Genomic DNA, 25797 nt, shown 5'->3' with positions numbered 1-25797 from the left:
CCGGCAGCTATTTACACCGGATCCAGTGTAAATAGCTGCCGGAGCGCGCTCCGGCTTGCTCCCCCTCAAATTAAGCAGCGCGCTCCGGCTTGCTCCCGGAGTGCTCCGGCCGAGGTTCCGGAGCGCGCTGCTTAATTTGAGGGGGAGCAAGCCGGAGCGCGCTGCTTAATTTGAGGGGGAGCAAGCCGGAGCGCGCTCCGGCAGCTATTTACACTGGATCTGGTGTAAATAGCTGCCGGATCATAATTACAGTAAACTAGTAAATACAGTAAAGGAAAAACTTGAGACTGAAAGGTTTTAACAGTCATCCAAATGACTGAACGTAAACATTGCTACAGTAACATACTAGCTACTATGTTGTTGACATTAGCTAGTGCTAACAGCTAGCTGCTAGTGCACTGCTACAACACAGACACCGACCCTAATAATACAGTTCTTGGTCATTGCCTGGTAACAGCAAATTTATAACGGGCCATGTCTCAACAGACTAAGAAGTTATTTCAATGACATTTAATAACATTTTGTTTATCCTGAGGACCGAAAGTAAATGAAAATGTGAACAAACCTTAGCTGTAATAAGATGGCGACCACCGGCTCCAGGGACGACCCGCTGATGTAGGCATGTTACCCAGCCTGACACAAAATATTTGTAGGCATCCAAACTCTTATACGCTTTCAGATCAATACCTGTGTATGGCGATGGGTTTTTAACGACATAGGTATACAGATCATGTGGGCCGAAGTCTGGTAAAGACGAGCGCTTCGTGTACTTCCGTACGTCAGTGAACAATCCTGGTGGAAGCAGGTAAACGTCGTTCTCTAAGCCTGCTAACCTCAATTTTTGCACATACCTCTCCCTCTGCTCGCCCTGTAAATGCCCTACGTCGCTGGATAGTGAAGGTGTTTTCTGCATCTCGCTCCTTTTTCTTTTATGTTTTTCATTTGTCGCCTTCCTCACATTCAAACTGATTCGAGCCGTGACGTCCAAAATGGCAGCCTAACGATGCATCACATGACTTGGTCACGTGGGTGAAAAACCTCAATACTGTTCTTTCAACCCTTTTGGGATGAAAAAGTCCCCTGACGATGACTGACCATCACTGTGCCTGCTCAATTCCTCATCCCCGACCGTAATTCCGACTTTTGTAAAATCTACACGACCGTTCAAAAGTTTGGGGTCACCCAGACAATTTTGTGTTTTCCATGAAAAGTCACACTTTTATTTCCCACCATAAGTTGTAAAATGAATCGAAAATATAGTCAAGACATTTTTCTGGCCATTTTGAGCATTTAATCGACCCCACAAATGTGATGCTCCAGAAACTCAATCTGCTCAAAGGAAGGTCAGTTTTATAGCTTCTCTAAAGAGCTCAACTGTTTTCAGCTGTGCTAACATGATTGTACAAGGGTTTTCTAATCATCCATTAGCCTTCTGAGGCAATGAGCAAACACATTGTACCATTAGAACACTGGAGTGATAGTTGCTGGAAATGGGCCTCTATACACCTATGGAGATATTGCACCAAAAACCAGACATTTGCAGCTAGAATAGTCATTTACCACATTAGCAATGTATAGAGTGGATTTCTGATTAGTTTAAAGTGATCTTCATTGAAAAGAACAGTGCTTTTCTTTCAAAAATAAGGACATTTCAAAGTGACCCCAAACTTTTGAACGGTAGTGTAGATTTGGCAAAGTCAGTTCTTCCAATCGGAGAGAAAATGTGAGCTTTCTCTGTTTTGCTGTTTTTTCCCCCCTTTTAATGTTTAGGGTTTTTGCTTTTATCATCATCTTCTCGAACTGATTTACTTAGCTGTTCTCATGATTTTGTTTTCTTATTGCCAGTATCCTTTTGACAATATTGAAACCATGCTGTGCAGCTTTGTATGTGCCTGCTGCTCTTGGTGTTGATTAGTGTTTTAAGCTAGATGCTCATACCCGTGCCACTGCAGTTGGCATTACCTGAAGCGCTGGATATTTATTTAAAAAAAAAAAGTAAATAAAAGGGAAAAAAAATCCCTACTTTGTCAACCACATGTAGCAGGATTAAACTATCTAGGAGTTCTTATATATATATATATATATCCATTATCCATAACCACTTATCCTGTACAAGGTCACGGGCAAGCTGCAGCCTATCCCAGTTGACAATGGGCAAGAGGCAGGTTACATCCTGGACAAGTCACCAGGTCATCGCAGAGCTGACACATAGAGACACACAACCATCCACACTCACATTCACACCGACGGTCAATTTAGAGCCACCAATTAACCTAACCTGTATGTCTTTGGACTGTGGGGGAAACCCATGCAGACACGGGGAGAACATGCAAACTCCACACAGAAAGGCCCTCGTCGGCCACTGGGTTCGACCCCAGAACCTTCTTGCTGTGAGGCAACAGTGCTAACCACTACACCACCATGCCGCCCCATGTGTGGCGGCTGATGTGCTATCATGTGTCTTGTAATTTGGTCGATCCTCACGCACCATATCAGTCTCAAAGCTGATAAAATCCATCATTATGCAAACTTTGTATTTTGCAAAATTCAGCTCTATGCTAGTCTTATTCAATATACAGTACCGGTCAAAAGTTTGGACACGCCTTCTAATTCCAAATTTTTTCTTTATTTTTATGAATTAAAACTCACTTCATGTCTTAAAGTAATGACGGATGTGTTTCTCTTTACTTAGTTGAGCGCTTCTTGACATAATATGGATTACTACAGTTGTGGAATAGGGCTATTCACTGTATTGTTATTATTTACTATTTACAGTTTGATCTCAAACACATTACGAAGGCAAGAAATTAATCCACTAATTAACTTTTGACGAGGCAGCCGTTAATTGAAAAGCATTCCAGGTGACGACCTCATGAAGCTGGTTAAGATCACGCCAATAGTGTGTAAAGCGTCATCAAGGTAAACGCTGGCTACTTTGAAGAATCTAAAATATGAAACATATTTTGTGAACACCTTTTGTTGTTTGCCTTTTAAAGACCAGAAGTCATCTGACATGGTGAGAAGACAGCTTGGATCTTTGAGTGCTCAACTTAACATAGCCTTGCTTCCTGTTTACACGAATCATAAAATTCAGGAGGAAGTCGTGTTACACAAAGCCAAACCACTGCTGGTTAGCCAACTTATTTATTTAAGTGTGGTTTGTATGGCATGTGACACCTGCAGGCATCTGTACCAACGAACTGAAGAACATCACCACTCAACTAATGGTCAACACCTTAAGACTGAGCATGGCCTCCTGGACGTCCCGGATTTGAGCAATTGATTTATTATTCTATGGAAATGCACTGGGAAGCTGGACTGTCTGATTTATGAGATATTGCTCATCCAAGCAAAAAAGCCAAAATTAAACATCCAATCTGATTCAGTACGTGCTAAGTTTTTACCTTGATGCACTCTCTTGGGACCTTTGTAAAAACGTGACCTGACTCTTAATCACTGACTTAAACACTGTTTATTTTACTCTGATGATGATGTCAGTGACATTGAAATGTCAGTTTACAATATCGCTAGTTTTTATTATTACATGTATCAGAAAAGTGGTCTTAATAACAAGATCAGCTGTGAGCTACTGCTCACTTACGTCTCCCCCGCGCTCACTTATATCAGAACGCAACCAATCGAAGGAATAGGACACTTATTATGAATGTTGACTTCAGCAAATAATTAACCCTGAAACAAGTAAGTTAAGAGCAGCGTCTCTTCCCAGGGATTTCAAATAGCATCCTGGTACACTGTCATTTTGAAATAGCGTCAAAATCCACCCAATATGTTTCGTAAAAACATTCAGCCGGCAAACAGGAAGTTGATGTGCGACAGACTTGAAAATGGTATACACGGTATAGAACCCCAAACTGAAGCTCGGTACCAAATATCAAGCAGTTGTGATTTGTAGTTGCTGAGAAAAGTGCTACAAAAATTTTGTAAATCCACACTATGTTTCGTAAATACATTCAGTCGGTAAACAGGAAGTTGATGTGCAACAGACTTGAAAACGGTATACACGGTATAGAACCCCAAACTGAAGCTTGGTACCAAATATCAAGCAGTTGTGATTTGTAGTTGCTGAGAAAAGTGTTACGGAAGTGTAGTAAATCCATGCTATACTGTATGTTTCGTAAATACATTCAGTTGGTAAACAGGAAGTCGATGTGTGACAGACCTGAAAATGGTATATACGGTATAAAACCCCAAGCTGAAGCTCACTACCAAGTACCAAGTAGCTATGATTTGTGGTTGCTGAGAAAAAGGGCGTTTCGGATGGACGGCGATACGAAGATATGGACAGAGGTAAAAAAGGAGTATCCCCCCGGAGTGGGGGTATAATAATTAAGATACATTTTTTTGTTTACCACATCATTTTGTATATATGTTCCATATGTTATATCATAGCTGTGATGTCTTCAGGACTGTTCTACAATGTAGAACATAGTCCCAAGACAGAAAAACCTATGAACGAGTTGGGGTGTGGCGGCACGGTGGTGTAGTGGTTAGCGCTGTCGTCTCACAGCAAGAAGGTCCGGGTTCGAGCCCCGTGGCCGGCGAGGGCCTTTCTGTGCAGAGTTTGCATGTTGTCCGCGTGGGTTTCCTCCGGGTGCTCCGGTTTCCCCCACAATCCAAAGACATGCAGGTTAGGTTAACTGGTGACTCTAAATTGAGCGTAGGTGTGAATGTGAGTGTGAATGGTTGTCTGTGTCTATGTGTCAGCCCTGTGATGACCTGGCGACTTGTCCAGGGTGTACCCCGCCTTTCGCCCGTAGTCAGCTGGGATAGGCTCCAGCTTGCCTGCGACCCTGTAGAACAGGATAAAGCGGCTAGAGATAATGAGATGAGATGAGTTGGGGTGTACAAATTTTTGACCAGCTGGTCAGATGAAGCTGAATTGTTCAGCAGGGATGTAAATACTAGATTTTCAAGACCAGCTACTTGATGCTTTGTGTATTTCAGTGAATTGTTGTGTTGCTTACTGGACACCCAAGTGGAAAGAAATCGATATACAGTCTAAGTTTTAAAATATGTAAATATGCACATATTTGCACACATCCACACACACACACACACACACACCCTCACACACACGCACCCACAGTGCTCCACCTGGCTGTGGCTAGACTTTCACTACAAGGCATTTTGTGTTCCACATTTGCATGTTTATGTGCTTGCTAGAGCACTCTTTGCCCTAAATGCTTGAACAGAATGAGAGTAATCTCTGTGCTGCAATCATGACAAGCGTTCCCACGAGGCCGAGCGGCTGCTGGAGACCTGCCTGTGGTGGCAGCTGGGAAATGGAGTCGTTTATGCAGGTGGTGGGCAAAAGAACAGGCCATATGTTGACATGCTGGGGAGATGGCAGTGCCTCAAGAGCTCTCTCTGCTCTACTGTACACACACACACACGCGCAGTTATGACAACTCTTACCGAACAAATAAACTACTTCAGCCATCCGAGACTGAAAGAAGAAAAGTGAAAGGAGTGTCTTTTTGTTTTATGTTCACTAGGAGGCACTAGCTGCATTTACTTTCATATACTGGACTTGCTTTCCGCCTTCCTCTCTCTCTCTCTCTCTCTCCCTCCCTGATGTGACCTGAACCCCAAGCTCCTCGAAGGGCGTGTCCATAGCCCCAAATATTGCTGTTTATTTTAAGACTGTGTTATTAGTGTAGTCATTAAACCAGATTTAGACACTGTTATAACATCCACGGCTGCCATCTCCACTGAGAAAACACCAAAAACAGAAAGCTTTAATCGTTGCTGGATTCTCATCTGTGCCATGTCCTTCAATTTGAAGACAATGGGACACAGAAGCGAGGAAGCGTTTCCAAAGAATTATCTTTGTTTCATTACTGCTTTCTTTTTAGAGCGCCGCATCAGGCAGCAGATATAAATATATGATAGGCCACATGGCGGAGGAAAACGGGAGCGAGAGCAAGAGAAAGAAAGAAAGAAAGAAAGAAAGAAAGAAAGAAAGAAAGAAAGAAAGAAAGAAAGAAAGGAGGACAGTTTGGAGAAAGTGGGCTAGCTCCCTTGGTGATCTATATTTATTGGTAGTGAACATGTGCGGTGATTGATAGATCTCTGAGATGGTGGAGATTAGAGAGATAAAGAAAGAAAGAGACAAATACTGTTTGGTAGAGTCGAGGAGAGAGAGAGAGAGAGAGGGAGAGAGAGAGGGAGGGAGGGACAGCTGCATCATTTTCTGATACTTGCTTCTTGAGTTTTGCACTGGAGCCAGGGCCGGAGTGGGCCCTGTTTTCAGTCCGGGAGTTTAATTCACATTCAGGCCACTTTGAAATGGAGGAGGAATTTGAGTACATTAAAAAAGATAAAACAAGTAACTGTTCTTTCACAATGCTTTTTATTTGGTTTAAATTCAGGTAAACTTCACTTCACTTCACTTTAACAATATAGGTTCTCGCGTGCATTTGAACCAATGCTTGTGCATTACATGCCGCATACGCCTCGAAAATAATGGCAAATCAACAATGCTGGGTACTCAGCAACCGGCAGATAAAGCGTGAGGGCGCATTAGGCAACTCAAAAATGGTTAAATGAAATGTAGGCTAAAGCAAGTGTTCGATTCTGCTTAGAATATTGGCATACGCATACACCTCTTCTAAGTTATATATTTAACAACAATTATTTAACATCAAATATGACTTCTAGGCCTATGTGTTCATAACCACAATGTGCGCACGCCTGTGGAAATGCACGGTGTGACAGCGAGATGAAATAGGCTGGATGAGGAAATAACGCGCAACAGCACATTTGGGACCTGTTCATCTAAAATTGTTAATAACTGGGATGTAAAGTAATGTCCGGTTCTTCTTAGAATTAAGACATACACCACATCTATACCGTGTAAATTGCGAGATTTCACATGACATCAAAAAGCTGAATTGACATCGCAAACTATCGACACATTATAGGCCGAGCATAGACTGATAAAATCGACAAACAGGGTTATCATACTCCATAGCTTTCGTAACCTACCAGCTGGTCTTGAGAACATATCTGTCAATTTGGCACATTTTGCTGCCACCTCCTTCCTTTTTTTAAGCTCCGCCCTTTCGGTTCCACCTGGCCTCTTTCTGCCCTCCATCACTGACGCGCGCTGTTTCGCGCCAATGCTGTTTAAGTTCCCCGCAATACAGAGGAGGAGTCTTGGACCAAACCAACTGCAATAGAGGGGAGGGGAGAATTTCCTTATTTGGTAGCGCCTATTTAATCTGCTGCGATGCTGTCGGCGTCTGGGCTGCCATGTGAAAATGCAGAGTGCAGTTGAATTGATGATTAATGCAAGAATAAGATCAGTGACCAAAATTAGTGAAAATTATTTTCCCCATGCTCCAAGCAGGCCACCACTGATGGTCCCGGCAAAATATAGGGCCACCCCGGCATTGACTGGAGCTACACGACTACTGCAGCTAACAAGTAATGAAAACCGTCGAACCTAAAATTCTTGCTATCAATAAATGTGTCTCACACTGTAATCACGACTTCACTATTCTCACACAGACATACCAAATATGGTTGAGGACATCACATGACTTGCACGTATCAACATTCATGAAATGAACAAAACTTCACGGCGAAGCTGAAAGCTTGACTGTCATGGAGGCGCTATAAACATATTTTCTTGTTTTAAGAACAATTTGGTGTCCGCCCCTTTCACCCCACCACTCAGAAGTCCGAAGACTGAATTGTCGTGAAAAGTGTTGCCTTTCAACTTCAGTAATTTTGGAGAAACCAGCTAGATTTTGAAAGTATTATCCAACTGAAAAAAACCCACCCCCTCCGTTCAGCCCTCCCTCCAACACACATGAACGCGCACTGCCTGACTACTGCTGAAGGACTATGGAATCAATTTTGTGCCAAAATGTTCATACAATACTTTTGAAATATCAAACAAAAACGACAAATCAAAATACAAAAAAACAAAAAAAAGTCAATTTTTTTAGACTGGCAAACAAATTATTCATGTAATCGTGCAAAATATCAGTCTATTACTCTTCAGAAACCTTTTATTTTTGTTCCGCGTCTTTCTCAGTTTTGTTTGACGTAATTTATTTTGGTTGCGATTCCAGCTTTCTCGTTTGCGCTCCCTGACTTTTTGCTTGCAGTTTTGGCACAAACTTGACGTGTGGGTGGGCTGTCCAGGAATGCATTCCCATTGGCTAACTGGTGTTTGACTGACAGCTACGCTCAGCCATTCCCTACTCGGAGTCTGGCGGACTGTTTGACGAGTGACCGATCCATTGACGGTAAACAAGGATCGAGTGGACTTCAGTGGCGACTATGACATTGAATTAATTCAACAAAGTGTAAATTCAATGTCATAGTCGCCACTGAAGTCCACTCCATCCTTGTTTACCGTCAATGGATCGGTCACTCGTCAAACAGTCCGCCAGAATCCGAGTAGGGAATGGCTGAGCGTAGCTGTCAGTCAAACACAAGTTAGCCAATGGGAATGCATTCCTGGACAGCCCGCCCACACGTGAAGTTTGTGCCAAAACTGCAAGCAAAAAGTCAGGGAGCGCAAACGAGAAAGCTGGAATCGCAACCAAAATAAATTACGTCAAACAAAACTGAGAAAGACGCGGAACAAAAATAAAAGGTTTCTGAAGAGTAATAGACTGATATTTTGCACGATTACACGAATAATTTGTTTGCCAGTCGAAAAAAACTGACTTTTTTTGTTTTTTTGTATTTTGATTTGTTGTTTTTGTTTGATATTTCAAAAGTATTGTATGAACATTTTGGCACAAAATTGATTCCATAAAGGACGAGTCCATGAGACAGTGTGTTGTAGGGAGGACTGTAGCGCATCGTTGTCATATCCATCTACCTCATGTCTCATTCACATGTAAGCAAACAACTAATGTTATCATAAACAATGAACACGGCTATTGTTTGTACTCACAGCTGTTGGCTAGCTCGCTAGCTTTAGCAGCATGTCTGCCTAGCCTTATGGAAGAATCCGGTCATGCGCAATGAGTGCACAGGCAGCGTGAATGCACATAAACAGGCAGGTAATCTATCCAAATGTTTTATTCGGACCGAATGAACTGACTGGACGGGCTTTTTATAGCCCTACGACTGCCAGAGATGATGGATCTTTTTCTTTTTACTGTTGTCAGACCATTTGATTTATTCATGGCTTTTGGGATGTAAAGAGAATTTCAAGAAATAACAAAAATGACTCTAAAAAAATGACCTACCCTAGCTTTAAGTGCAACTAAATAAAGATTACTGAAGTCCATTATTCCATCCATTATCCGTAACCGCTTAGCCTGTGCAGGCTTGCAGGCAAGCTGGAGCCTATCCTAGCTGACTATGGGCGAGAGGCGGGGTACACCCTGGACAAGTCACTAGATCATTGCAGGGCTGAGACACACAACCATTCACACTCACGGTCAATTTAGAGCCACCAATTAACTTAACCTGCATGTCTTTGGACTGTCGGGAAAACCAGAGCATCCAGAGGAAACCCATGCAGACATGGAGAGAACATGCAAACTCCGCACAGAAAGGCCGCTGTCGGCTGCTGGTCTCGAACCCAGAACCTTCTTGCTGTGAGGTGACAGTGCGAACCACTACACCACCCAGATTCAGTGGCGGCTCCTGAATTTTTTTTCAGGGGGGGCAATTTTCCCCCGTTATGTCTACATGGACCATAAATGTCCACAGGACTGAAGTAAATTGACCTAGGTAGCAAGTCAATAGTCAACCAAACCCAGAAAAACACCACGGTGACTGGAGCCCTCAGTTTCGTCTTTGCCTCGTAGCGCTAACTCGAACACTCCACAAAATTTCACGCATTGGGTGAGCCGGTTTAATATGTGCCTGTTCTTGCTCACCTCATCGTTGTGGCGGCGAACTGCTAGCCTGTAGCCCTCATCCGGTTGTGTAGCGATGTTCACTCTCCCAAAAGCTGAAAATTTCAGGCAGCTGCCCATGTGAATCTTTGATGACTCATGTTTTTTTTATTTTCTCCGACAAATGATGCATGTCCGAAACTCCAGTGACCGTCCAAGCAGCGTTGTCCGTGGAGCCACCTCCAGGGTGGAAAAGTAAGCAGGGGGAGCAGAAAACCGCTGAGGCGTCCTCGCAGCCAGCTTGCCAGGATTTGCGCTGGGACCATGTTGAAGTAAAATCTCGAGTATATGATTTCCCCCCCTTGTCGAAATTTGTTTTATGTTTAGATTTGGTCGAGGGGGTCCAGCTTGTTTTGTTGCCAATTTAGCTCGATTTGATCGCTGACTAAATGGAACTTCTTTTAAGGACCGCACTGAATTGCTTTCTGCATCCATCTCACCTCAGAAACTGAGCGGATTGAACGCAACTTTGCCGCGCTTCGCAGTGACGTACAGTAAGCACGTTAGAGCAAGCCCCCCCGGAACCCATAGAGATTGCATTGAAGTGTCAGTCAGGAGAAAAAAATATATATTAACATGGGACTCTATCAGTGAACTCTTGGGCGATTTTCAGCATGACTGAAATCGCCCCAAAAGGGGCGGTACTCTAGAAGCAAGACCACCCTGATTGGACAATGATACCCAGAGACAGATTAAAACGGCCTCGAGCAGCGCTGGTGAAAGTTTGTTTAAAAAAAAGAAAAAAAACTTTTTTTTTTTCGTTTTGGCAGTGCGTCGCCCAATCGCCCTTATGCACCAGCCGCCCTTGCCCAGATTACTGAAGCACTTAAGTGAAATACTAACGAAGTAATTTATTTACAAAGTTGAGTACTTCGCTCCAGTGATGTCTTTTTAAAGAAAGTATCTAAACACAGACAGGAGAAGCCATGGCCCAATGGTTAGAGAAGCAGCTTTGGGACCAAAAGGTTGTTGGTTTGAATCCCTGGACCAGCAAGCCCTTGAGCAAGGTTCCTAACCCTCACAGGCTGCCCACTGCTGTAGGTGTATCAGGGTCTTGTTACCTGCTGCTCTGGATAAGAGTGTCTGCTAAATGCTTGTTATGTAATATGCATTTACTTCCTTTGCACGCTACATTTGCCTAGTAGCTGCACTACAAAAGTAAGAAATCTTCAGATGGTTCGCAATTACGTTTTCTGTTCTCGTAATAAAGTTTTGCTGTTTTAACTGATGCTTGTTTGAATGTTTGCTAAATAAAGACCACTTGCATTACTAATGCCGAGTCCATCCAGGACTGAGGCCCCCGTGATCAATATGAAATAACGCCGTCATTAATCCGTTCTTAGTGGCTAATAAGCTAAATTTATGACTGAAGTGGGATGATATTTTCAGCTGGAGTTCAGCTTATTACCAACATTTAGTAACACTGTCATTTTAATTTATGCGCGCTTGTTTTCAGCTATAGTTGGAATACATATTAGTTAATGAAGGCGTAAATGATTTTGTTAACAGTCAAGCCCCGATTAACGTTTGCTAACAATTACTGTATATGTGCGTGCACGCACGCGCGTGCGTGTGCGTGTATAAGAAAGAGGACGAGTGTAGTGGTGTCCTGTCGGGCCGGCGCGGTTCAGTAAAAGCACATATCCCCTGCATCAGGGCACTTTCAAATATATCTCGCAGCAAGGGCTCAGGGACTGGAGTTAATCTCATGTGGAATTAAAATATTCATGAAAATCAGAGTGGGAGTGAGAGAGAAAGAGAGAGATTGAGGAGGGAGAGAGCAGGATGAGAGAACGAGGGAGAGAAATGAGTCCTGTGGAGGACAAGATGACAGGTGGAGGAGTGGATGAAGGGATGGAGGAGTGGCTGTGAAATGAGTGTGGAAGAAGAGTGGTAGCGAGCGGAGTGAGCAAAACGGGATGGTGGAGGCACAGCCTGTCTCCCTCTAGGCCTCTGAGACGAGGGAGAAAATTACAGCAGAAATGTAATGGTCCGACGGAAGGATTTCGGTGTGTTCGTGAAACTTTGCCTTCCTAGCTCAGAAATATGTGTGTGTGTGCATCCTTCAAGATAAGGAGAAGATAATGGAGGACAGCAGGATACTATTTTAATCCATTCACTGGGAAACAAGATAGGTTTGAGTCCTATTTCAGTCCTAAGGAACAGCAATAAACATGTCGATTTTGATATTCTGGGCGGCACGGTGGTGTAGTGGTTAGCGCTGTCGCCTCACAGCAAGAAGGTCCGGGTTCGAGCACCGTGGCCGGCGAGGACCTTTCTGTACGGAGTTTGCATGTTGTCCGCGTGGGTTTCCTCCGGGTGCTCCGGTTTCCCCCACAGTCCAAAGACATGCAGGTTAGGTTAACTGGTGACTCTAAATTGACCGTAGGTGTGAATGTGAGTGTGAATGGTTGTCTGTGTCTATGTGTCAGCACTGTGATGACCTGGCGACTTGTCCAGGGTGTACCCCGCCTTTCGCCCGTAGTCAGCTGGGATAGGCTCCAGCTTGCCTGCGACCCTGTAGAACAGGATAAAGCGGCTACAGATAATGAGATGAGATGAGATTTTGATAGTCTCACATTAATTGGTCCAAAATAAGCACGTATAAAGAGCTAGTGATTAAAGCAATGTTCACAGACTTTTGCCTTGGTGTTGATTAAAAATCAACTGATAATGGATAGTTCTCGTTTTCCATGTTTTGGTCAATGAACAGTGAACATCAGCGACTCGATATTTGGTTGAAGTTCAACCAAACAAACTCCCAAACGTCCTCAACCATTCAAGTGAACTCACATTTTCACATTTCCTGTTCAGTCTCAACACTGCTTCTCAGCTTCTTTGCACTGACAGAAACAATCAAACATTAGTAATTATTATACATACAGGACACTTTTTCGATGGAATAAAAACATGTATCCTATTCCCTTCTAGCAGGTTTCATTCATTTGGTTTGAAAGCGTGCAATATTGTTAGCATATCGCTTATCCTACGTGTATTACGTCACACTACCCAGTGGAGAATGAGCGTTGAATACGGTTTACGATATCACATGGTTGTTATGTGTCGGAGACGTAAAACTTCCGTGTTAGCGAGCGACCGTGACAATTTGTAAACAAACATGGCCGCCAGGTTTGCTTCGTTAAATACGGAAGATTTTGAGAGAATTTTGAAAGAGAAAGACGTGTTGAAGACCCAAAAGGAATGTATAATAATAATAATAATAATAATCTCATCTCATTATCTCTAGCTGCTTTATCCTGTCCTACAGGGTCGCAGGCAAGCTGGAGCCTATCCCAGCTGACTACGGGTGAAAGGCGGGGTACACCCTGGACAAGTCGCCAGGTCATCACAGGGCCGACACATAGACACAGACAACCATTCACACTCACATTCACACCTACGCTCAATTTAGAGTCACCAGTTAACCTAACCTGCATGTCTTTGGACTGTGGGGGAAACCGGAGCACCCGGAGGAAACCCACGCGGACACGGGGAGAACATGCAAACTCCGCACAGAAAGGCCCTCGCCGGCCACGGGGCTCGAACCCGGACCTTCTTGCTGTGAGGCGACAGCGCTAACCACTACACCACCGTGCCGCCCATAATAATAATAATAATAATGGCTGACATTTTGTCGCAGCCCTGCGATAACCTGGCGACTTGTCCAGGGTGTACCCTGTCTCTCGCCCATAGTCAGCTGGGATAGGCTCCAGCTTGCCTGCGACCCTGTAGAACAGGATAAGTGGCTACAGATAATGGATGGATAGATGGATGGATACCACGAAAAAAGCCAGCCGATATCATTTAAATACGGATACGCAAATATGAAGATGTCTGTGTCAAATGGACGCTCGCTGGAAACCGCCGGAGCCGTTCGAATCAAGTGATGTATTTATGCTGTGAATGTCCGTGATGCTGCCTGACACAGTGCAGAAGACAAATTGCCACCACTGTGCATGTAATGGTTTGCAGAAACTGAGAAACGTCAAAAATAGAGGCTTCGGAAAAATCAGCCTAATTACTGTAAGAGCATTGGGACTGGATTTGTATCAGCTGTAAGCTAAAACCCAGGGCTCTGAAATCAGTATCATACACCAGCCTACAGAAAATAATTTCTGGCTAGCTTTAAATGATTATCTTTGATTAAGGATGCATCTAATGTAATTCTTAATATATAATAAATCACGATTTAGGCTGTTGATACGCATGACCATGGGTCAGCAGAGCTCCCGTTAAAACTCAAACAAATGGACATATTATGTGTTGATAAGAGTTTTTTAGAATATGTTTCCTAATACAATAATGAATTATTTTGTTTACAGATGATGTCATGACATTGCTATGGTAACAGGTGCTCTCGTAGGAATGTCGGATTTTATTTTTCTCAGGGTGTAGTCAACTTTGGGTTCTGATACTGGAAGTTCACTTGTGATGGATGAAAATGTCCTGAGGCTGTAAACAGGTTTGGATTGAAAACATGGCTCAAGTCAGGATTAGAATGTTCTTGAGTTACAGTCAAGTCCTGTTATAAATTTTGGCCCGATAAAGATGTGAAGCTTTTCTTTCAAGCCGCACGTCTTCAGTAGAGGTCATTGGTTCAAAGATTTTTAAAATCACCCTAAGTCATTGCCTCCTTCTTGCCCGCCTCAGACTGCGCCTGAAGGCCAACCCTGCCAATCGGCACCAACCTTGAGATGACTCATCCCAGCTTCGAGACCCGACCATTCGTACTCATTACACTCAGCCAAGACCGTGAGAATGGCGGAGTGAGTTCGGTAGCACTGGTAGGCTCAACACCATGCTGGCATGGGGTTTGGGAGGATGAGGAGGAGCTTAGTCACTTCCTGTTCATCACTTCCAACATTAATGACTCCGTAAGATCTGGTCACATACCAATTGTCTTCAAAACAGCAAAGGTGAAAAGGCCCATACATCAGCAACTACTGTCTGGTATCAGTCATTTCATTTCTTTCTAAAATTCTCTTTCTCTCTTTCTTACCCAACTGACCTACAAGATCCTAACCAGTCTGGCTTTAAAGCGACACACTCCAACCAGCCCAGTTGGCTGTTACTGAAAATCTTCTGGCTGCTCAGTTTGCCAGACTGTCTGTCCTCATCCTCTCAGCAGCTTCTGACATCACCAGACTCTTCTGTGCATCTTCACCAGCCTTGGAATTAGCAGCACTACAGAGCAGTAGTTTGCTTATTCCCCCAAAGAATGGCAAAACCATGTGACCACATCTACTCCATGTAGACTCTCCACTGGCGTCCCACAAGGCTCAGTGCTGGGTCCTCTTTTGTTATACCTTTTCTCTCAGTGAGGTCATATCCTCATGTAGTATTTCATAGCGCAGCTATGCTGATGATACTCAAATCATGCGCTCCTTTCTTCCCTCAGACAGTATCTCAGCATGCTGAATGGACATCTCATCAAAAAAGGCAGCTAAAAATAAACCCCAGCAAGACCAAACTGCTGTATATTTCTGGAAATGCCTCCACAGGTCCTGATATCGTGATCTGCCCAAAGAACTCTCAGATCACACATCGTACCATTCACCCAGCTTTGGGGTAGTTCTGGACAACCAGTTATCCCATCCCTCCATTGTCTATACTGCTTATGCATTGAGAGTTACAGGTGACAGTGGGCAAGAGGCAGGGTCCACCCTGAACAGGTCTGTTTGTTTGTTTGAAACACACAAAGCCATTCACACTTATGGGCAAATCAGAGAAGCCAGCTGACCTAATCTGCATGCCTTTGGACTATGGGAGGAAACCGGAGCACCCAGAGGAAACCCATGCAGACATGGGGAGAAGATACAAATTCTACACAGAAAGGCCCCAACCAACCAGCAGATTTGAACCCGGAAGTTTCTTGCTATGACTTGACAGTGCTAACCACTGCACCACCGTGCCGCCCACAACTATCCCTCACTCCATAAACTGCGAATGTGATTCAGTCATGCAGGTTTCTTCTCTACAACATTAAGAGGACCTGGCTGTAGGTCCTTTGTCATCTCAACATAGGGCTACTGTATGCCATCTGATCCTTGCAAGTGATCCAGTATCCAGCTGCACAGGGTTTTCCCCACCCCACTACTGCATTCCCTCCACTGGCTTCCTGTATCTGCCCACATCAGATTTAAAACATACTTGCCTACAAAACAAAACAAACAAACAAAAACAGACCAGTCCCACCTACCTTCTCAGATCCTGCTCTGCAGCTCATTCCCTATGAACATCTAGCGCAAGTTCACTTGACCCACCATCCCTCAAAATACAAGGAAGACATGGATCAAGGTTCTTCTCTGCCCTGGCACCCAAAGGGTGGAATGAACTTCCCCATACTCGTTTTTTGCATACTCGTCTTTCCCAGGGTTTTAGCCTGATAGTATTCTTAGATCCTGGCCTATTTGTACTAGCATGAGGGTGCTTTTGAAGGAGACAAAGCACTTTTCTAAGTCACAGCTACAGTACCAAATGCTGTAAATGTAAACGCAGTTTCCATATTGAAACCCTTCCATATTTTAACCAAACTAATCAGAAATGTGCAAACAGTAAGAGAAAGCTAATGATGCCAATGTCAACTGCTGTATTGTCTGGTATGGAACCCACGGCCCAACTTTTGTGTGTATGTGTATGTGTGCGTGTGTGTTTGTTACCTCGGCTCAGTCCATCCGGCCCTCTCAGGATGCGACACTCTTCAATCTGACCGAAGGAAGAGAACATGACCCGGATATCATTCTCATTACACTTCTTTGACACCATGCCGATAAACAACTTCCTGTCCTCCACCGCTGAGAAAGAAAGAGAAGAAGAGAAGGTGGAAGGAAGAAGAAAAGTGTGATAAGCGTGTGTCGAAAGAAGAGGAAAAATAAAACTTATCAGTTATTTGTTGATTTTTAATTTTGTTCCTAGTCTGTGTTTGATTTGGACCTAACCCTGAGCTGGACGTGTGTGTGTGTGTGCGCATGTGTGTGGGGTCTTATTAGGGAAAACCACATACAAGGCAAGGCAAGTTTATTTATATAGCGCATTTCATACACAGTGGCAGTTCAATGTGCTTTACAGAAGTAAAAGCAAAACAGTAAACAATAGAAAATAAAATTACATAAAATAAATGGGGAAGAAAAATAATAAGAATTAAACAATAGTAGAAATAAAATAATAAAATGAAGTAAAAATTCAGTTAAAAAAACCAGCAGAATAAAATAGAATAAAAGTTAAGTAAAGTTTAAAACATGCAGAGACTGTAAAAGTTAAGTAAAGTTTAAAACATGTAAAGATGACGATATTAATCAGTTAGCAGAAAGCATCTGAAAACAGCTTGGCCTTTAGTCTAGATTTGAAGCTGCCAACAGCAGGAGCATTTTTGATAACCTCTGGGAGTTGCTTCCATAGCTGTACTGCATAGTAGCTAAAAGCTGCTTCACCACACTTTGTTTTAAAGGTCCCATGGCATGAAATTTTCACTTTCTGAGGTTTTTTAACGTTAAAATGAGTTCCTCTGACCTCCTTAAGTCACCCCAGTGGCTAGAAATGTCATAATGTGTAAACCAAACTATGCCCACCCTTTGTCAACATTTGAGAATGGCGCGTCAAAATGGCGCGTTGATAGGCTCTTCCCTTTACTACGTCAGCAAGGGAGATGATCCCCACGCCCCCCCTCTGGATTCCCACCCACTGTATGGATTGCCCGCTCAGCTCAAAAGTTGCCACCATAGATACGTCACTTCAATTTTGTAGTGAGGAGACCACAGAGGACACAACAACATGGCACCACCTAAGCAAGCGAAACATGGAAATTGCGCTGTACATGGATGTGCCAACACAGAAAGGAGTCTGTTTTTACTGCCGACGGGAGAGCCCCTGAAGACGCAGTGGCTTAATTTTATTTACTCCAATAATACGCCGTCGAGTCTACCTAAGATGGTGTATGTTTGTCGGAAGCATTTTCCTGATGAATGTTTCCACAACTTGGGACAGTACAGGGCAGGTTTTGCACATCAACTGTCACTGAAGCCTGGGTCCGTACCAAGCATCCCTGCCGCATCAGCCACAAACACTGAACAAGTAAGTGTATAACTGTTAAGTCGTTTTGCTGTGTTTTAAAATCGGTGCATTAGCCTTGCAATGGCTACATTAGCTGTGCAGCTAACCGCTTCCTGCAGTTAGCCAGGTACTCTGCGCTACAAAACCAAAAAGCATGCAGCATGCTCTGTTAAACTGAGTTTAGTCTGGAAATTGACTGTAACTTATGAGCTTATGTTTGACTATTGCTCCGCAATGCATGTCTTCTGTTGGATAAGCGATATGTTGCTGTAGTTGCTGCTTCTATCCTCTTTGGTTATGGAGTACGTGTTCAAGCCTAGGGTATTATACGTTCGTAAACTACCACTCCGAACACTCTCACTCTCTGTTCTCTGTGTCACGTTGAGTTTACGAAAGGAGTCCGAGGGAGAACGGGGTTTTGTCTTAGCAGTGTGGCTACAGGCGCTGATAGCAGCGAGTATGTGTGTGCGCAGCTTGGTCAAGCCCCTCCCCCTCCCCCCATGGCCCGCTCCCACCCTCTACCCTTCCCTGCCTCCATGCTTCTCATTAGCAAAACGACGCACTGGGAAAAGGGCTGAAATGGGGCTTTCTCCCAGGAGGCTATATCTACGTGCCGAGGGTTCATTTTGAGAAAGGCTGCGGATATAACATCCGGAAACCTCCACGAGCCTGTTTAAAGCATCAACAAACCACCATGCTATGGGTCCTTTAACAACAGGTTTTAAGGCCCGGTCCCACTGGCCGATGAACACAAAACGTATGCAAAAAGGACACAGCGGACGAGCAAAATTTCGGGGGTGGCTCTATCCGTTTTCATCTGCTCCAGAAATGGACAAAATTGGCGAAAATTTGCGAAAACAGAACGGAAAAGAACGGACGTGGGTAGTATATATCGGGGATGTTAAACGCATGTTCATAGGAAGCCTAGCGGATGAAAGCAGATGGAAGTGGATGACAGCTCCGAAGGGGTTACCGGTGATAACTGAGAAGCGGACGCATAGCAGAAAGAGCGGATGCATAGCAGATGAAGGGGATGCATCACGTACGCCTAACGGAAACAAAGGGGATGTTGCGCGGATGTATATCGGATGCAGACCGTTCACTGCGCATGCGGGGGGTATGAATTGCGTCTGCTCTGCGGATATAAAGGGATGCAGCACGCACGCCGTCAGCATAAAGCGGAAAGACGTGCTGGCGGCTACATCGATACATCTCTACTACTAGATGATTTTCTCCCCCTTTTTATACAAAATATCGATTGTCCGCTAAGTGTCCTTCTACATACTCTAGACATACTCCAGACATCCTAAATATACGAGATACATCCCAGATATAAACGCTTTGTCCGTTTTGAATACTTTATATACGAGATGCATACGCTTACATCCTTTCTATTTCCGTGCTACTAACGATGAATAGACGTTTCATGTACCTTATCTTTCCTCCCTCTTTCCGTTTTCAGCTGCAGCGGATGTGAGTTGCGAGGATGCCCAGAGGATGCAGAGAGGATACAGCAGACGTTTAACGGATGATAACGGACATAGAACGTTTGTTGCTCGTATATGTCGCGGATTTACATTGTACACGGCGGAAAGTTCATCCGTTCTAAAAGTTTTGTGCAGCTCAAAACTTTTTGCGCGGATGAAATCACAGTGGACGGATGCTCGATGGATAGAGCGTATGAAGCACGTATGCAATGAGTACACAACGGATGCATAGCGTTTTCCAACGGATGGCAAAGATTTTTTTACGTTTTACATCCTCTTTGCATCCGTAAGTGCAGTGGGACCGGGCCTTTACCAGTAAATTTTGCTGCTGCGATCTGGTAGATCTGATTGGGTTAGGCCGCTGCAACATATCAGAGGGGTAATTGGGCCCTGTACCATTTAGAGATTTGTACACCAGCAGCAATGCTTTAAAGTCAATTCTGTAGCTTACTGGAAGCCAGTGAAGGGACCTTAGAATTGGAGTAATGTGCTCTGTTCTTTTTGTTCGTGTGAGAACCCTCGCCGCTGCATTTTGAACCAGCTGAAGTCGTTTGATGGTCTTTTTTGGCAGGCCTGTGAAAAGGCCATTGCAGTAATCAACCCTACTAGAGATGAAGGCATGTATAAGTTTTTCCAGATCATCTTTTGACATAAGTCCTCTTAGTTTGGAAATGTTTTTTAGGTGATAAAATGCCGATTTAGTGATTGCTTTCATGTGACTGTCAAAGTTTAGCTCGCTGTCAATGAAAACACCAAGATTTTTAACCATTTCTTTAGTTTTAATCCCCTTTGTGTCAAGAATAGTGGTAATCCTGAGTCTTTCATCTTTTTTCCCAAATAGAATTACTTCTGTTTTATCTGTGTTCAGCTGAAGAAAATTTTGTGACATCCAGTTGTTGATTTGGTCGATATACTGGTAGAGACATTCAAGGGGGGCATAATCATTAGGTGATAGAGCAAAATAAATTTGGGTGTCATCTGCATAGCAGTGATACAAAATTGAGTTGTTCTTGATAATTTGTCCAAGTGGGAGCATATAAAGGTTGAATAGTAATACCAATACCAATATTAGAACCTAAACACACACACACACACACACACACACACACACACACACACACACACACACACACACACACAAACTCACCATTTGACTTCTCACTGTCTGCAGGCTTCATCTGAATGGGATGGTGCATCTGTAAGACAGGACACACACTGGTTACACACACAGCACACAACCACAGTACACAGTACATTGCAACAAGAGGCATGATCAGTACACACACACACACACACACTTTTTCTCATCAGTGACTTCTCATGTCCAGAGACCCTTGATGAGGAGCAGTAATAATCAATTTACATGTGGTTGTGCATTCCCTTTTTCCTTTAAGGCCTCTGCATGCTTTTGCGACAAGGCTTTCGCAGATAGCTTCTCGCAGACAGTTGTAATTTATCGTTGAGCGGGGAGTAATAGGCGTGCGCGATGTTATTCACCGCCACAACGCAAGGGGGCACGAAGTCGCGAAATCGCTAGGAGTAGTTGGTGGGTGTGGTTAGTGGAGTGTTTATCCTCCGGTTACTTATAATGACTAGAACTGGAGTCGTATAGATGTACGTACTTCCTCACTTCCTCGATCAACCGCTCTTCGTGCTGCTCCATCTTCGCTCGTGTTTTTAAAAATGTCGGTCGTGAAAACAAACCAAACCGGGAAAGTAGGGAAGCAGAAGTGCGTGTACAGCGGATGTAGAGTGGACCAATCAGAGCCCTCTTGTCTGCGACGCTGTCTGCGAGGCTTCTGCGGTGGTCACAATTTTTGGGAGGTGCGCGCAGAGCGTCTGCGAAGGTGGGGGGGGCTACGCAGACACTGTCTGCGACGCTATCTGCGAGGACTGGGTTGTCAGCATAAATTGGCCTTTAGTGCTACTTTTCTTCTATTCTTTCTTTCTTGTCCCACTTTCTTCCTTTCCTCCATCATTCTATTCATCATACTTCCTTCCTTCATTTTTCCAGCCAAAGGAAAACTCTTTTTTCCTTCCACTTCTTTCTTTTCTCTCATTTATTCTGGTTTTCTCACTCCTTCCTTCCTCGCGCGTTCTAGTTTTCATCATCTTTTCTTCCTTCGTTCCTCTCTAACTATTCTTTCCTTGTTTCTTTTTCCTTCCTTTCCATCATTCTTTCATCTTTCCCTCTTTCTTTTTTCCTGTCTTCTCTCCTTTCTCGACAACGTTCTTCATTCATTTTCCTCTTTATCCTTCTTTCTTCCCTTATCATTTATTACACAACATTACATTCATTTCTTCTTCCTTCCTTTCTTCCGCCGATCCTTCCTTCTATCCATCCTCCCTCCTAATTGTTCCTTCCTCCCTGTTTGCTTTCAACGCTTGCTCCCTTTATCACTTCCTTCTTTTCTTCTTTCCTCCCATCCAGTATCCCCTGCTTCCTGCCCCAACCTTTCTTTCATCTTTCCTCTTTTCCATCCTACCTCCTTATGTCTCAACTTATCTCATACATTACGGACACACTAAGAGATGACGATGTTCATCCACTTGTGATCTGTTCCTCTCCTTTCATTTGATCCAAAAATAAGTTCCTGCTTTCCCTATTACCTTCATATCTCTCTCTCTCTCTCTCTCTCTCTCTAGCCTTTTAGCCACAGTTTGCCTTTGATCTGCTGTCAGACTTTGACTTTATCCTGTCTAACACCCCCCCCCCCCACACACACACACACACACACACTCCTCTACATTCCTTGGAAGCATCTCTTCATCATTTTCCATCTCTCTCTATGCTCTCTCTCTCTCTCTGTCACAGAATTTCACAGTTGTGATAGACAGTTGTGTGTGTGTGTGTGTGTGTGTGTGTGTGTGTGTGTGTGTGTGTGTGTGCGCGCGCGTGCGTGCATGCTAAGTGGATATGATAATGTTGTGCTTTAGATCTACTGCCAGCACACTTTACTTTTTTCCACTCCCCAACACACACACACACACACACTCCAGAAATATTTGTCCAGTAGAGGTTTTCTTTAAGACCCTAACCTTGTTTTTCTCTCATCAATATGACGTAGACGCATCACCTCAAACCTTCCTACATTCATATAAAGCAGATCTGAAGAATACAAATTTGAATATTAAACAATGGCAAAATGAACACAACATAGCATAGCTGTCAACAGCGCTTTCTCCAAGGCACATGAAGCCAGCCAACCTCATTGGCACAAACATCACAGGACAGTGTAACTCACTCCGAGGGAAAGCGCTATCTACCCTCTTCCACATACCTGAACTCACAGATGCCTACAATAGGCTAGCATCACTGTGATTGACAGAGGAAAGAGAATGTACCATCCTCTTCCATCCTGAAAGCACAGCCAATTTTGCTTTCTTAGACACTCAGCTACCGTACAAAAGGCTGTGGGATCATCAGGATTGGAACTCGTGATCTCTAGAAGACAGGGTGAATTTTTTCTGTCGCGCCACTCCAGAGCCGATAATCTACTCTGAGTCATATGCTGTGGCATACAGCATCATATCCCACATAAGCAAGTCTGTTAAAGATTAAACTCGAAAGGCACGCAGAGAGTGCAGAATTCAACCAAGGACAACAGTCGACTCTTCCATGACACGCAAATCTGCAGCCGCAGCCACTTTACATGTCTGGATGAGTCGTACTTACTGGCCATGATTCTGCAGCCTGTTTGGGTTGGGAGCGAGTTACTGCCCCAAGTGAAGGAGTTCAAGTATCTCGGGGTCTTGTTCACGAGTGATGGTAAAATGGAGCGTGAGATGGACAGGTGGATTGGGGTGGCGTCAGCAGAAATGCATGTGTTGTCCCGATCCGTGATGGTGAAGAGGGAGCTGAGCCAGAAGGCAAAGCTCTTGATTTACCAGTCAATCTATGTTCCAACCCTCACCTATGGTCATGAGCTTTGGATAGTGACCGAAAGGATGAGATCACGGATACAGGCGGCCGAAATGAGCTTCCTCCGTAGGGTGGCTGGGCTCACCCTTTGAGATAGGGTGAGGAGCTCAGACATCCGGAGGGATCTCGGAGTTGAGCTGCTGCTCCTTCACATCAAAAGGAGTCAGCTGAGGTGGTTCAGGCACCTGATTAGGATGCCTCCTGGCCAGTACTATACTGTTCCACCAAGTTTCATGGAAATCAGGTCAGGAGGTTTTGCACAATCCTGCTTACAGGCAGATAAACAAACCGCACCGAACACACACCCCTTGGCGGAGGGTATTATGGAATTGGAATTCTACTGTACATGAAGGGCAGCATGGTGGTGTAGTGGTTAGCACTGTCGTCTCACAGCAAGAAGGTTCTGGGTTCGAGCCCAGTGGCCGACAGGGGCCTTTCTGTGCGGAGTTTGCATGTTCTCCCCGTGTCCGCGTGGGTTTCCTCCGGGTGCTCCGGTTTCCCCCACAGTCCAAAGACATGCAGGTTAGGTTAACTGGTGACTCTAAATTGACCGTAGGTGTGAATGTGAGTGTGAATGGTTGTCTGTGTCTATGTGTCAGCCCTGTGATGACCTGGCGACTTGTCCAGGGTGTACCCCGCCTCTCGCCCGTAGTCAGCTGGGATAGGCTCCAGCTTGCCCGCGACCCTGTAGAACAGGATAAAGCGGCTACGGATAATGGATGGATGGAAGGAATTCTACATGAAGCCTACACATACATGTAATGGTAAATGGTGTGTTTTTCATGTTAATTATAAGCAATTGATCATAAAGTGGGTGCTTCACGTAAATGATACGAAAACAAACAGTGGCAACCTTCAAGTCAATGAATGTCCTCAATGGCCCGTGAACTGAACGCATTTCCTGTTAACGCTACGGGTATAATATTCATTTCAGGGCTTGTTTCAGGTAATGAGAATGTTAAACGGGCATGGACCATAAGTGGGTGCAGTCTAGCTGCCACATGGCAGAAGCAGAGTCATTATCTGAGTTGAAATCAGTGCTTGTTTTGATGCAGACATGAAACAATTCATTCTCAGCGCTTGTTTTGAAAGAAGTTTGATGAACAAGAGACAATGAATGGAAGGCAAAAACAAAACCCATATGCACACAGTTAGCGCCATTGAAGTGTTCTCACAAAATCAAGCATATTCTTTTTCCGCTTGTATGAAGAAAGCAGGAGAAGAGTAGTGAGAGAGAGGTAATGAAAGAGAAAAAGACGGCACTAGTAGATGGAGGGCGCACTTAAGGGCATCCCCTAGATTAGCTCTTATGCGTCTTTAGCTTAGAGTCAAGAACAAGAGTGGACACACCCTCTCTTTCTCTCTTACACACACACACACACACGCAGAGGGTGCTCTGAGTGTCCACTGATTAGTACAGAGAGGTAGAAAGACAGACACGGAGACAGAGAGAAAGAGAGTTTGTGCATGATGCTAATGAAGGCCTCTTATCTGATTGCTCGAAAGAGTGTTTTGGTTTAAGTTAATGGTTTGACGTCTGAATATGATTTAATTATCAGACCTTTAGAAGTCCTTGAATCGTCCGGTCATTTGACCAAATGATTCGAAAACGGCACACAAAGCTCAGATACAAATCGCAAACACATCAGTCGCACCAAATGACAAGGGAAACGCTTAGTCACATCAACATCTGCAAAACCATCGACGGTCTTGATGTGCTCACTTTCTGCGAACTGGAAGCCACTCTGTAAGCTGAGCTTGTCGAAAGATTCGAACAGGAAGTGCACGGCGCGCACACAGTTCATCTGAGATCAGAGATATTCACTGCCTCCTTAGAAACAGCCAGGCTTAACTGAGCATGACATCATATTGCGCACATAAAAATGGATTGGACTGTACTTGTTCTGCATACTTCATCGAGCACCCTAAATGTCGTTTCTTCCTCTTCAAAATGGTTAGTCTTGCGCAAAACTGTGCAAGTATTTTTTGTCTGCTTGTTTGTTTTGGGACATTTCCTGACAAACCTAACATTCCAGTAAGAACATGAATTTGAACATTTGGCCAACAGACCACTGGTTCCCCTTGGTTTCCATTCTCTTTAATCTCTCTCCAAGGTTGTAGTTCACGTGTATCTAGTGTAAATTTCTCATCTCATCTCATTATCTCAAGCCGCTTTATCCTTCTACAGGGTCGCAGGCAAGCTGGAGCCTATCCCAGCTGACTACGGGCGAAAGGCGGGGTACACCCTGGACAAGTCGCCAGGTCATCACAGGGCTGACACATAGACACAGACAACCATTCACACTCACATTCACACCTATGGTCAATTTAGAGTCACCAGTTAACCTAACCTGCATGTCTTTGGACTGTGGGGGAAACCGGAGCACCCGGAGGAAACCCACGCGGACACGGGGAGAACATGTAAACTCCACACAGAAAGGCCCTC

General features: G+C 44.2%; 1 protein-coding gene across 21 annotated transcripts in view; it reads right to left on the bottom strand.

The window, feature by feature from the left end:
* celf2 (cugbp, Elav-like family member 2) overlaps positions 1-25797 on the bottom strand; it is a 297415-nt gene that overhangs the window by 62883 nt on the left and 208735 nt on the right. For all 21 annotated transcript variants that reach the window (XM_060903001.1, XM_060903007.1, XM_060903003.1 and 18 more), the window contains 2 exons: positions 20577-20625; positions 16553-16687 (listed from right to left, as the gene is read on the bottom strand). In XM_060903001.1, the coding sequence (XP_060758984.1) occupies positions 16553-16687; positions 20577-20625 (184 nt within the window). The remainder of the gene's footprint in view (positions 1-16552; positions 16688-20576; positions 20626-25797) is intronic.

The sequence above is a fragment of the Neoarius graeffei genome, chromosome 21 (genome assembly GCF_027579695.1).
Source record: "Neoarius graeffei isolate fNeoGra1 chromosome 21, fNeoGra1.pri, whole genome shotgun sequence".
NCBI classification, from domain to species: Eukaryota; Metazoa; Chordata; class Actinopteri; order Siluriformes; family Ariidae; genus Neoarius; species Neoarius graeffei.
The sequence above is the reverse complement of the archived record's forward strand: the minus strand, read 5'-3'. Positions and strand labels throughout refer to the sequence as shown.